General features: G+C 44.5%; 1 protein-coding gene across 3 annotated transcripts in view; it reads left to right on the top strand.

Moving 5' to 3' along the window:
* Positions 1-5,827: 5,827 nt before the first annotated feature.
* The window catches only part of BCL10 (BCL10 immune signaling adaptor), a 57,463-nt gene continuing 49,820 nt past the window's right edge, over positions 5,828-13,470 (top strand). For all 3 annotated transcript variants that reach the window (XM_029617775.1, XM_029617774.1, XM_029617773.1), the window contains exon 1: positions 5,828-6,106. In XM_029617775.1, the coding sequence (XP_029473635.1) occupies positions 6,056-6,106 (51 nt within the window). In that variant the 5' untranslated portion in view covers positions 5,828-6,055. The remainder of the gene's footprint in view (positions 6,107-13,470) is intronic.

A 13,470-nucleotide genomic window follows, 5' to 3' on the forward strand; every position in this document is an offset into this window, starting at 1 on the left:
TGACTGGAGAAGTGAGGAACCTTCGCATTGCGAGAAATCACCAGTCGGTCTGGAAACGGAAGGCCCCAGCAATCCACTGAAACGCCTCGTTTGACAATTCCCATTCTCCTGGATCCAGACTCTGTTTGCTGAGAAAGTCGGCTCTTACATTGTCTTTCCTGCAGGGTGTGAGACTGAGAACTCCTGGATGCACTTCTGCTCATTCCATAAGTTGGGCTATTTCCTGTGACATTTACTGGATCTTGGTTCCTCCCTACCAATTGATGTAAGCCACTGTCGTTACACTGTCCGAATTATCCAGAACACTCAACCCAGCAATTGGTTGCCGAACCGCAAGCATGCCAACCAGACCGCATGGGCTTCCAGCCGAATGTTGTTCCAGAAAGACTCTTCTGCACTCCCAAACAAGAATGAGCCTTTAACGAGCAACTTCTTAAGGTTAGACTTGGACGTTACATCAGCCGACCAATTTCTCAGCCATAACTGATGCCTGGCCGCTATTACCGAAGCCATCCCTCTGGCCGAAGTACGGACTAAATCACAGCCCACATCTGCCAAAAAGGTGACTGCTGGTTCCATCACTGCCGTGGAATTCACACCAGATTCATCAACTTCCTGAGAGAGAAATAAACAAGAGCAAGCCACCAGGGAACAAGAAGAAGATATCTGCAAACTCATTGTCACTGCTTCAAAGGCCTGCTTAAGGATAACCTCAATTCTCCTATCCTGCGCATCCTTCAAGGCTGCTCCCTCTTCTACGGGAATAGTCGTCCGCTTGGTAACAGCACACACAAGCACATCCACTTTTGGAAAGCGCATTTGCTCTCTCACAGCTGGATCCAGGGGGTACAGTCCTTACAAGAATCATCCCTCTTTGAAATTAGCTTCTGGGGTGCCCCATTCAAGATCAATCAATTCTTGAATGGCCTCCTTAAAAGGGAAGAAACATGAGGCTTTACGCAAAGAAATCAAAATGGGATCTTTCTTTGGCTTAGACATGGATTCAGCTCCAGGTACTCCCAGCATCTTCAGTGTCTGGGAAATCAGAGCCAGTAACTCATGTCTATGAAAGAACTGCAACACAGTTCTAGAGGGCTCCAATCCCAGAGGAATTTCCCCATCCTCCAGGGAGTAAGGATCGGCTTCATCATCTGTGCCATCTGAGACCCTATCGGGAAGATCAGCAGCAGATCTAGGCGTACTCCGACACTCACCCTCAGCACCAGGCGTGCGGGATTTCGCTGCCTGCGACCCTGACCTGTTAAGATTGGCCAGGGCCAAGTTCTGCGCCTGAAGAAAAGACTGCAGTCCTTGAAAAAAATTCTACCCAAGAAAAGGCAGAGGAATCCATGCTAAAACCAGGGGGCATCTGTCCTGTGCCCACTGAACTACTTTCCCCCGCTGATGAACCAGTTAAGAGAGCGCCAGTTAGGCGAACCTTCTGGCAGCTCTTTTCCCGAGTCCCGCATCAGACAAAGGCAATTCCCCCTAAGCCTCCAAGCAGCACTGACACAAGTTAGAGGGAACGCCAGGCTGAGATGCCCGAATATGACAAGCAGCACAGAGGGTAAGGCACTTAGGTTTCTTTGCTATAGGCGCCATCAGCCTATCAGGTCGCTCTAACAGGCGTCTGAGAAGTGTGCGTCCAGCTGTATTCGCGCTGCAAAAAAACTAGGCGCCCAAAAATTAGGTGTCCAAAATTTAGGCGTTCAACACTATGCCTCGATGAGCGTCCAAAAACTGAGCTCCCACGAGGCTGCTTAGATTGTGCGTGTAAATAAGCGCATGCTTGTGAACGCCCATGAAGACACCCTTAACCAAGCAGGCAACCAAGCAGGCAACCAACTCATTCTGACACGTAGGCTGATGCAATAAGCTGCTCTCAGCAGCAAACACAGTTTTACCCCTAGTTGAGCGCACATTTTGAGTGTAAATGATACTGCTGATGCAACAAGTTTTACATGCACAACATTTGCGTGTAAACCTGTGTCCTGCTTAGTGCCCGCTCATAGAAATCTCATGCAAAATGTCATAATGCTTCTGTATCACTCCATGAATCGCTCTTGAATACTGTGTGCAGTCCTGGTCACTGCATCTAAAAAAAGATATAGTTGCACTGGAGAAAGTACAGAGAAGGGTGACCAAAATGATAAAGGGGATGGAACGGCTCCCCTATGAGGAAAGGCTAGAGGTTAAGGCTGTTCAGCCTGGAGAAGAGATGGCTGAGTGGGGATATGATAGAGGACTACAAAATTATGAAAGGACTTGAACAGGTAAATGTGAATCTGTTATTTACTCTTTCGGATAATACAAGGACTAGAGGGCACTCCATGAAGTTAGCAAGTAGCTCATTTAAAACAAATCTGAGAAAATTATTTCACTCAACGCATAAATAAGCTCTGGAATTCATTGTCAGAGGATGACGGTTGGTGTAGCTGGTTTAAAAAAAGGTTTGGATAAGTTCCTAGAGCAGAAGTCCAAAAACTGCTATTAATCAGTAAGGATTAGTAGATTGGGATCTATTCATTTAATGTTTGGGGACTTGACAGGTACTTGTGACTTGGTTGGCCACTGCTGGACACAGGATACTGGGCTTGATGGACCCTTGGTCTGAACCAGTATGGCATATCTTATGTTGTGTTATGTTAAGCCACTGTTGTGGTTGGCCACTGTTGGACACAGGATATTGGGCTTGATGGACCCTTGGTCTGAACCAGTATGGCATATCTTATGCTGTGTTATGTTAAGCAGAGAGGTCTTAACTCGCATTTCCTTAGCACTGGAAATTTTACTCCTGGTTTGATGTGGAATAGAGTTTCCAGCGCTAGTTAAGCTGCTGCATAGCTACATAGCCATGGCCATCCAGAATGCTCCCAAGAAGTAAATAACGCTAACAGCACAAAGATTAGCAACTGTAGCCTGAATCTTGTAAGCATGGGAGCAAAGATCAGCTTCCCTAGCTAAATATCCTTTGTGCACAGATCATCCTCTCTCTCCTGTACTGACCTCCTTTGAATAGATGCAAACATTATCCTCCACTCCGCCCAAGCAAGGAAGCAAAACTCAGCCTCTCCTCAGAATGATGCAAAGAAGAGAGCTGCACGGCAGTGAGGCTGTGCAGTGATGACAGTGCTAGGGACTGGCTGCAGTCCTCCGACTCAAACTTCCACTCAGCCCAGATATCTTACCCACTCTGCTGCAGCCTATACCAACTAAATCCCTATTAAACAAAGCTACACGTCTGTTCCTGCACGGTTTGTTTGTTTTTAAAGAGAAAAGCACCAACGAAATCTTCTGTCTGGAGGGTGAACCTGCAAGGAAAGCCTCCTCCACTTCAGCCCAGACAGCAGTACTGTGCGGGGGCAGACACTGGAGTGTGGCCGCCACCCTCTGAGAGCTCCATCCCAGGGTCCTCACTGCCCCCCCTCCGCTACCCTGAGACGCAGGCCTGCACCCACAGTGACATACGTGTTTAAAACGTGCAGACTGGGCGGAGCTCACATTTTAACTCCCGGTGCATTAGCATAACTGTAGCTTAGTGCATCGGAGTTTTAAATAAAAAAAAAAAAAAAGTTTGTGCGTAAGAAAACCATGGGGCCAATGCAGTAAGACAAGCGCTAGTCTTGCGCACCCGATGACTTAACGTGCACGCAGCCACATTCTCTGGGTGCCCAATTAATATTTAAATGAGAAGCAGCATTAAAAAGGGCACGCTAAAGGAAAATCGTGCATCCATAATGCTCAATAGTTTATTGCATCAGGCACCCAATTGCAGCGAGCACTCAATTCGAGAATCCGTTTTCATCCCGCTTCTTTCTTTTGTTATAATTCACTTCAGCAACCTCAGCAAAGTACTATGCGCCCCTTGCAATGGACATCTAAATTGTGTGGCCATAAAAAAAAGTGGGTTTCTTTTAATCAAGTCAAAATATACAATTATTTTTCTCCACCAAAAGCAGTAAATGAAAGCATCACAATGAAACTAAGGGGGAGATCACACTTATTGCAACACTGCTTAAAAATCTCCCTACTAACCGTTCTCCCTGCTAGAGTAACTCCCTGCATAGCCCATGAATGTATAATTGCCTCCTTTACATGTCATTTGTGTGCATTTGCCCAAAACCTACCATGGGTTTTTAATGGGGGTTTGTGCGTGCATTGCCACACGCTGAACACGTTATTACATATGCGTGTAAGGTCAGCACGGTAATGCGCACAATTAACCGCGGCAGATTGAGCGTGGCTTATTACACCGGCCCTAGAGCACCAGTCCTCCCGACCAGTTCTGAGTTCCACTGCTCTCACAGTATCTTCCGTGCTCCTATTCCCTGGCCAACATCTCAATCTCCAACCGGTCTGTCAGCTGCTCCACCCTAGCCAGTCTCCAGTTAAGAACATAAGAACATGCCATACTGGGTCAGACCAAGGATCCACCAAGCCCGGCATCCTGTTTCCAACAGTAGCCAATCCAGGCCATAAGAACCTGGCAAGTACCCAAAAACTAAGTATATCCCATGCTACCGTTGCTAGTAATAGCAGTGGCTATTTTCTAAGTCAACTTAATTAATTGCAGGTAATGGACTTCTCCTCCAAGAACTTATCCAATCCTTTTTCAAACACAGCTATACTAACTGCACTAACCACATCCCCTGGCAACAAATTCCAGAGTTTAATTTTGCGTTGAGGGAAAAAGAACTTTCTCCGATTAGTTTTAAATGTGCCACATGCTAACTTCATGTAGTGCCCCCTAGTCTTTCTGCTATCCGACAGAGTAAATAACCGATTCACATCTACCCGTTCTAGACCTCTCATGATTTTAAACACCTCTATCATATCCCCCCTCAGCCGTCTCTTCTCCAAGCTGAAAAGTCCTAACCTCTTTAGTCTTTCCTCATAGGGGAGCTGTTCCATCCCCTTTATCATTTTGGTCGCCCTTCTCTGTACCTTCTCCATCGCAATTATATCTTTTTTGAGATGGGGCGACCAGAATTGTACACAGTATTCAAGGTGTGGTCTCACCATGGAGCGATACAGAGGCATTATGACATTTTCCTTTTTATTCACCATTCCCTTCCTAATAATTCCCAGCATTCTGTTTGCTTTTTTGACTGCCGCAGCACACTGAGCCGATGATTTCAATGTGTTATCCACTATGACGCCTAGATCTCTTTCTTGGGTGGTAGCACTCGCCAGCGCATTCTCACCATGCCACCGTGCTCATGAAACAAAAAATATAGATAACTTCTGCAGTAAACCTTTCTTAACACCCTCAAGTTATTTTATCTAAGCCCAACGTTGTTTCGAAACCCAAAGCTTGCCCTCTACAGCCAGACATTGTTGCGGTGCACTGCAACTGGGCTAGAAGCAGCTTCAGCACCCCATTCGTCACTCCGGGACCTAAATCAACAGTTACGCTTGATCCCGCCAGCAGGCAGCCTGTGCCGTCTCTGTACTGACGCCCAAATATACAGGTGAACTACGCCGCCCCCCTTCCCTCTTCCTTTATCCCCCGGAATCCGCTGGCACTGAATGTAGAAGCAACGCCGGGGGTGGGGGTAGGAATCGTGGTGAAAAAAAAAACCCGCTAGAGAACCCCCCCCCCGCCTATAAATAATAAAAAAAAAAAACCCAGTCCTCTTGTTCAGGAAAACTGCCTACTTGGCACTTCTTAGTCTGCAGCAGGAGCAGAACCTACAAAAAGGGGAACCACCAGCCGCAGCCAATCGGCAGAGTGGGCGTTAAGCCAAAGCCAAGGTGCTTAAGGCGTAACCAATCAGGAATCGCTTCACATTTTTCCCTTTCAGGAAGAGACGCCGGTGCGTACTGACGTGAGAGGTAGAGGGCGCGGGCAGTTTAGCTGTATGTGGGTGCTGTATGTTTGGCGCTTGTGGTATTCTCTTTTTTTTTTTCTTTTTCCTCCCTTCCGTGCGCTCTGCTTCCGTTCCGGGTGTGCGTTTCGTTTTCACGTTCCGTTCGGCGTTTCGGTTCCGCTCACCGTTGGGAGGCTCGCAGGAAAGTGTCGCCTGCGGTAGAGATACCGGAAGGCGCCGCCACCATGAGTACTCTGTTGTTGAGTGAGGATGAAATGGCCGAGGTGAAGCGAGAGGTAAGTGATGCCCAGTCTCCGGATGACTGGGGCTGAGGGAGGCTGTGGTGAAGTTTCTGTGGAGGAGCGGTTGCCTGCATAAGCTTACTTGGACCTCCTCATTTCTCAGCCTAAGATTAGCTGGGGCGAGCGGGGATGCTCGTCAGGCATGCGAACTGTGCAGACTTTCTCTTTCCTTCCCAGGGACTTACTTTCTCTTAAATTTATATTCTCTATCACATAATAAAATACTTTCCAACCTTTGGTGGCTCTGGCTTAATTTTCTGGCTCAGTGTCAGTTTTTGTTTTTTTTTCATTCTCTGTAATCTCTATTCCTTTATTTTCTGTATCTGGTGTCCTTCATTTGTCTTTTCTGCTTCTGTTCTCTCTCCTTCTTTATCTCGTTCCTTCAGCAGCAGTTACCTTTAATACTTTTTCTCTCCCCTTTCTGCTATTTTTTCCTTTCTCCTCTTGCTATTCATCCTACCAGCTCTACTTTCACCATTCTTGCTCCTCTTTCTTTCTCCTTTACTCTCTCTTCCATTCCTCATTCCCTTTTCTTTATTACCCTGGATTTCTTCCTCTGATCCCAGGGTCCATCTCCTACCATCTCTAGGCCTTGCACCCCTTTCTTTCCTTCCTCCTCATTCTTTCCCTTTTCTCTCCTCACTGTCATCTTCCCCCTAATTCAACCTGCTTTCCATAGAAACGACAATAGAAAAGGACCAACAGACCATCCAGTCTGCCCAGCAAGTTTATGGTAGTTTCTGTTGAGCAGTACAAGTTCCCACCCCCCATTGTTATCAGTTTCCCAGACTGTCAAACTCAGGACCCTTGTTGGTTGCATACCCAGCATAGCTCTCTGCTTCAACGGCAGGGGGAATGAAGAAAAGTGGATCTATATACTGACAACAACCAACAAGGACTGAATTACATAGTCTGGGTAAAAATAAGCATGGGTGTAGCTTGCTTATTGCGGCGGTTACTACCCCTAACTAATTAAGCTAGATATTCACTTAGATGCAGTTCCAACACTGCTCTCTACATTAATGGTGGGGGTGGAAGGGAAATAGAACCAAAAGGTTACTAAGAGCCAAGAGAAACAGATAAGTATGAGAAGAAAAAAAAGTGCGACGCTTGCTGGGCAGACTGGATGGGCCGTTTGGTCGTCTTCTGCCGTCATTTCTATGTTTCTACTCTACCTTCTCGTTCTTCACCAGAAGAGAAGTTGACACTTATAAAGTTAGAATTGTTTTTAAACTGATAACTCCTGGACAGTATTACATCACAAATCAAGTATTTTCATTTAGAAAACTATGTACCGAAACAAAATTATGGCACGTGGGTAAATTATTAAATCTCAGCATCCTTATTTTGTGCCCTATTGTAAACCGTTGTGACGGACCCCTTCTTAATGATGGTATAGAAAAGATTTAAATAAATAAATGTTAGAGTCCAATTCCCTGTTACCTTCTGCCGAGTTTCAGGCTTATTGGTTAAGGGTAGTAACAGCTGCATCTGTTTAACCCTATGTTTATTTTTCCTAGACTGCAAAAATTCAATGTAGTAGTTGTTTGCTCTCTATATTTAATTCCCCTTTTCCCTTGCTGTTGAAGCAGAGAGCAATGATGGAGTTGTGGCTTATTTAAGTGTAGCACCATCACACCAGCAAGTTATCCCCAAGTACTCATTTCTTCATTTCTAACCTCTAGCCCAGAGCTTTCCAAACTTTTCATGTTGGTGACACACTTTTTAGACAAACATAATTTCACGACACAGTAATTCAGTCTACTGGCAAACCAGAGGTTAAAGGTTAAACGAACAAAACTTATTTCGACAATTTATGTATGTTTCCTTAAATATATACATAAAATGTTTCACAACACAACCTATCTCATGAAAACCTTTCATTTATATTAAAAATATATAATATTCCAAGATTCATGTTATAATTTGAGTAACAATAATAAAACAAATTGTCTGGCCCACACACTCATCCCATCCCCCACACTCATGTACTCTTTTTGATTGTTGCCAGTTAAGTGCTTCACTTCCTTTAGGGTTCAAGGTTGCCATGCTGCATAATACCTTCCATGATCACCAGACGCTTGCAGTCAGTACTTGTGGCCAGGCCTCATCGGCAGCAGCAGCCAATGACAGGGACAGCTGGGCTCAAGTCCCACCCACCAAGCCCAAAAAAAAAAAAGGCGATTGACAGCAAAAAATCGCCCAATAATAAGCAACCCACAAACTGAAAAAAAAAAAAAAAAAAAGTGAATCACTGGAAAAAAAAATCCCAAACTCGCATCAGAGTTGACCGGGCTTGCGCGACACACCTGCACACTGCAGGCGACACACTAACGTGTCGCGACTCAGTTTGGAAAGCTCTGCTCTACCCTTTAGGGATCCACAGTGTTTGTGGAGGAGTAGCCTAGTGGTTAGAGCAGCGGGCTGTGAACGAGGAGACCAGGGTTCAAGTCCCACTGTTCTTCCTTGTGACCTTGGGCAAGTCACTTTACCCTCCATTGCCTCAGGTACAAACTTAGATTGTAAGCCCCTTTGGGGATAGAGAAATACCTACAGTACCTGAATGTAATCCACTTTGAAAAAAGTGCAAAAAAAAAAAGCGGAATATAAAAAAAATCAAAAATAAATATCCCATCCCCCTTTGAAATCTTTCACCATTTTTGTCTTCACCACCTGTTCCGGAAGGGCATTCTCCACCATCTCTGTGAAGAAATATTTCCTGATATTGGTTCTGAGTCGTCCTCCCTGGAGTTTCAAAAAGCCAGGTTCTACTGATTTCGTTTCCAATGGGAAAAGGTTTGTGGATTGTGCATCATTAAAACTTTTCAGGTATCAGAAGGTCTGTATCACATCTCCCCTGTGCCTCCTCTCCTCCAGGGTATACATATTTAGGTCCTTCAGCCTCTCCTTATAAGTAATTTGATGGAGGCCCCCCCCCCCCCATTTTGGTTGCCCTTCTCTGGCCCACCTCCATCCTGTCCCTTTTGAGATAAGGTCTCCAGAACTGAGCACAGTACTCCAGGTGAGGCCTCACCAAGGACCTGTACAAGGAGATTATCATTTTTTTATTTTTTTTTTGCTAGTTATTCCTCTCTCTATGCAGCCCAGATACTTCTGGCTTTAGCTATCGCTTTGTCACATTGTTTCACCATCTTCAGATCGCTAGACACTATCACCCCAAGGTCCCTCTCCTGCTCCATGCACAGTAGCCCTTCACACTCCCCCCCCCCCCCCCCCCCCCCCCCCCCCCCCCCCTCAATCACATACAGCTCTTATGGATTTCCGCACCCCAGATGCATGACTCTGCACTTCTTGGCATTTAATCCCAGCTGCAATGTCTTGGACCACTCTCCAAGCTTCCTTTTTTTTTTTTTTTTAATTCTTTATTTATTCATTTTCAAAATATATAAACTAAAATCACATTTGCTTATAAAGAAATACTGTGGGTTCATAATTAACTCAATCCTCATTTCTCAACATCCAACAAATTTTTATAATAGAAACATAAAATCAAATTATATGAACCTTTTACTTGGTTGAGGTGATTTAACCAAAATCAGTATCACTACATTCTCACAATTAAATCCCACACCTAGCAGAATACTTATGAGGAGGAGATTTGAAATCTTTTAAAGAAGTATATAGGAAAAACCATAATTAGCTATTCTCAGAAATGCACATTACAGCAGCTTCTATTTCTGTTTCTTACTGGGTCAGAATATTAATTTATCTGGCATCTATAAACTCTTTTAGTTGGTCAGAAGTGAAAAACACAGAACATTCAGCTCCTTTAGAAAGGAAACATTTACAAGGAAACAAAATTTTTACAATATAGCCCAGTCCCACTGCCTCTTGCCTGAGGTTTAAAAAACCTCGACGCCTGGCCTGCGTGGCTGGGGCCAAATCAGGAAAAATTTTCACTGCAGCTTCATAAAAATTAATCGGATATTTCCTAAAATATGATTTCATCACCACACCGATATCCTTAGTGGTAATAAATGAAACCAGAAGTGATTCTCTATTAATTACTTCTAATGTAGAGTCCTCTAAGAAACCGGTTAAATTTCCTTGAAAAGGAACATTACTGGCATTCCCCATTCCTCTTGACGGAGGGAGAAAGAAGCAGGAATTAATAGATGGAAAGTTCCCTTCGCTTATTTCCAGTTTTTCCAATAAGAATTTCTTTAAAGTAGTATAGGGAATTTCCCCAGCTACTTTCGGAAAATTTATCAAGCGCAGATTTAAATGTCTTGATTTATTTTCAAGAAATTCCATACGTCGGGACAAAACTTCACTATCTTTAATTGCAGCGATCTTAAACTGCTGAAGCTCTTCCCCTTTTTTTCTCCAATCCGGAAACTTTACCCTTTAAGGAATCGACTTGGTTTTGTAAATCTGCAGATTTTTGCAAACATTGTGAACTAGAGTGATCCATTTTGCTATTCAGTTTATAGCAGCAGCCATCCCAGCCATGAAATCCCATAAAGAGTCAAGCGTCACCTGTGTGGGCCGCGTTGAAATAATGATCAGCTCTCTATTAGCAACTTCTGCATTCATTCCTTTTTCCAGCGATATACTGGTGCCTGGAGACCCCGCAGACCATTGTCCTTCCACCGGACTCGATGTAGAGGGTCCTGGTTCTGCGCTAACAGGAGTCTATGAGGTATTCTCCGGATTAGAACCGGCTTGAAACACTACCAGTTCCACTTTCCGTAACTCCTCCTCTGCCCTCTGAACAGGTGGTTGCCTCTGTTCGGGGCTTAGAGACACCTCCCCTCCAGGCGTGTTCAGTTCTCCCACGCCGCCACGCTCACCAGTTTCCTCGGTTCTCTCCTTCTGAACTGCTGGACACACAAAGCCAGTTATCTCTGGCTGAAAACTCGCTGAAGGGGTCCTCACGGATGGGTAGGTCCGAACTTTCCCCTTCCTCTTAGCAGGCATTTTCAAAAGAAGGAAAAAAAAAAAGCAAAATCTGCATGAGACCTCCGGTTTAAGGTTCACTCCGTGCAGCCATCTTGACTCCTCCCCTCTCCATGCTTCCTTAAATCACGTCTCATTCTCTCTACTCCTTCTGGTGTGTCCGCTCTGTTTCAGATCTTAGTATCATCCGCAAATAGACAAACTTTAACTTCCATCCCTTCCACGATGTTGCTCACAAAGATATTAAACAGAACTGGTCCCAACACTGATCCTTGTTGCGCTCCTCTTAACGTTCTCTCCTTAGAGTAGGATTCATTCATCTCCTTGCTATCACCTTTTCCCACTCTTATCTTTCTCTATCCCAACTCTTGATCTTTTCTGTGTCTTCCCCCAACACTTGTTCACCCCCTTCTCTATCCCACACATACTTTTGCCCTCCCCTCAACTCTTGCTCTTGCTGGTTGTCTTGTCTTGCTCCCCCCATATTCTTGTGCCCCCACTCTGTCTCACATACCAAAACACTCTTGAGAACAGATTCTCTTGTTCTTTCCTCTCTGGCACCACAACACAGTTTGTTTTTTCTTCACTTACCTCTTCTTTTGGATCCCTCACTCAAAACATGCACATTTTCTGGTCTCCTCCATTTTATTTACCCTTGTGCAGGACTATAGACAAAGTGCTTTCCTACCTCTTTTTGCTGATCGGCTTTTTGTGGTAGCTAGAACTCATCAGCCTGAGGCAGAGAATTGGCAGCAGAACTTCCTCCTGGCAGTAAGGAATGGCAAGTTCCTCTCATCCTGGACCTCATGGAGGTATATTTAGACGTTCAAATAGGGGACGAGTGAGATACCTATGCTTTTGAGATATTAGGACAGCACTTTCAATTCCAGGCTTGCGATAGCCCCAAGAATAATCACAAAAATAATGGTGGTAGTCTCCCCTTTTCCTATGCAGAGAGGGGATCAAAGTACATCCATACCTGGACAACTGGCTAAAGAGGGCAGACTCCTATCAGGAGCATTGCTGGGTGAAAGAAAGAGTCCTAGAGGTATTAGAGAACCAGGGCTGGGTAGTGAACTGAGCAAAAAACCAAGTTCAGTAACCCAAACGTTCATGTATCTCTGAGTTCAATTTAACATAAAGTAAGTGGGATCCTGAGGGAAGCAAGAATAGACAGGTTTCAACAACAGATAAGAGCTTAGTGTGCAATCCCTATCTACAGGCCTGGGAATATCTGCAGGTGCTGGGTTCAAAGGCATCAGCAATTGAAGTGCTACCATGGGTAAGAACCCATATGAGACCGTTACAGATAGCTCTGTTATCCAGGTGGTCCCCTCAAAATCAGCAGTTCAATAGGAGAATCCAGCCGATGATGCAAGGCAAAAGAAGCTTACAGTGGTGGTTATCTAAGACCAACCTGTCCAGAGGATCCAGCCTAGAACACCCACAGTGGTTACCAGTATCTTTTGCCGCAGTTGCGGGACAAGGCTGTAAAAATACTTTCAGACAATTCTATGGCAATAGCTTATGTAAACAGACAAGAGGGAGTGGGGACAGGAAGTGGCCCTGATAATGGCATTTGCTCAGAGAGAGCTGCAGGACCTATCCACAAAGATAATATTCAAGCCAATTTTCTCAGCTGCCAGGCTCTGGACTGTGCACGATGGTTGTATTGGGGGTATATTTTATATTATGTCATGGTACACACAATCTGGTAAAGCAAAACTTAGTTTACTAAATGTTGTAGATATATGGATAATCGGTAAAGTAACATCAACAATGAATACAGTATCACAGTAAACTGTACATAAATTACCACAGGTAAATAGGAGACAGAAATAAAGAGAGAATATTAACAAAGAACAGAACACTTCCCTTATATGCCCTCCTCTATATAAGCCAGTGTTCATAGGAAATCTAGAATACTCATGGGCCCTGGGACTGTGAAGAAGAACCAGTTGTTTGTTCTCTGTTCTTTTCAGCTCATCCAACTAAAATAAGCAAATGCAATGCCTTATATATCTCTATGCAAGTTAGGTGCCCCAATCCGTACTTTACCCAGGAAGGTATTTCAGTACCAGTGTTTGGTAAAAGACACCTACTGTCTAACTTAATATCGGCTCATTGGTGTGGGTACTAGTCTTTAGCATTTGATCTTCCCAGGTGATAAATACCAAATGTCTTAGTTTTTGATGTCCCCAGAGATACCGGATATTCCTTGGGGCCATCCCAGCTGTTTAATCAGCTTATTGTTGCCAGAATGTCTCAGGAATGCAGGGAACAAATGGTGATAGTGTCATACCTTTATATAATCCCTGCACTCAAATCACATGCAATATATTGGTTCATACTCATCAATCATCAGAACCTGTTCTGATCTGAAGAGGATGTTGGAGAGATACCCGTTCCAGAGAAGGTTTTCATGGGTGATGACTCAG

Source organism: Rhinatrema bivittatum, chromosome 10 (assembly GCF_901001135.1).
Source record: "Rhinatrema bivittatum chromosome 10, aRhiBiv1.1, whole genome shotgun sequence".
NCBI classification, from domain to species: Eukaryota; Metazoa; Chordata; class Amphibia; order Gymnophiona; family Rhinatrematidae; genus Rhinatrema; species Rhinatrema bivittatum.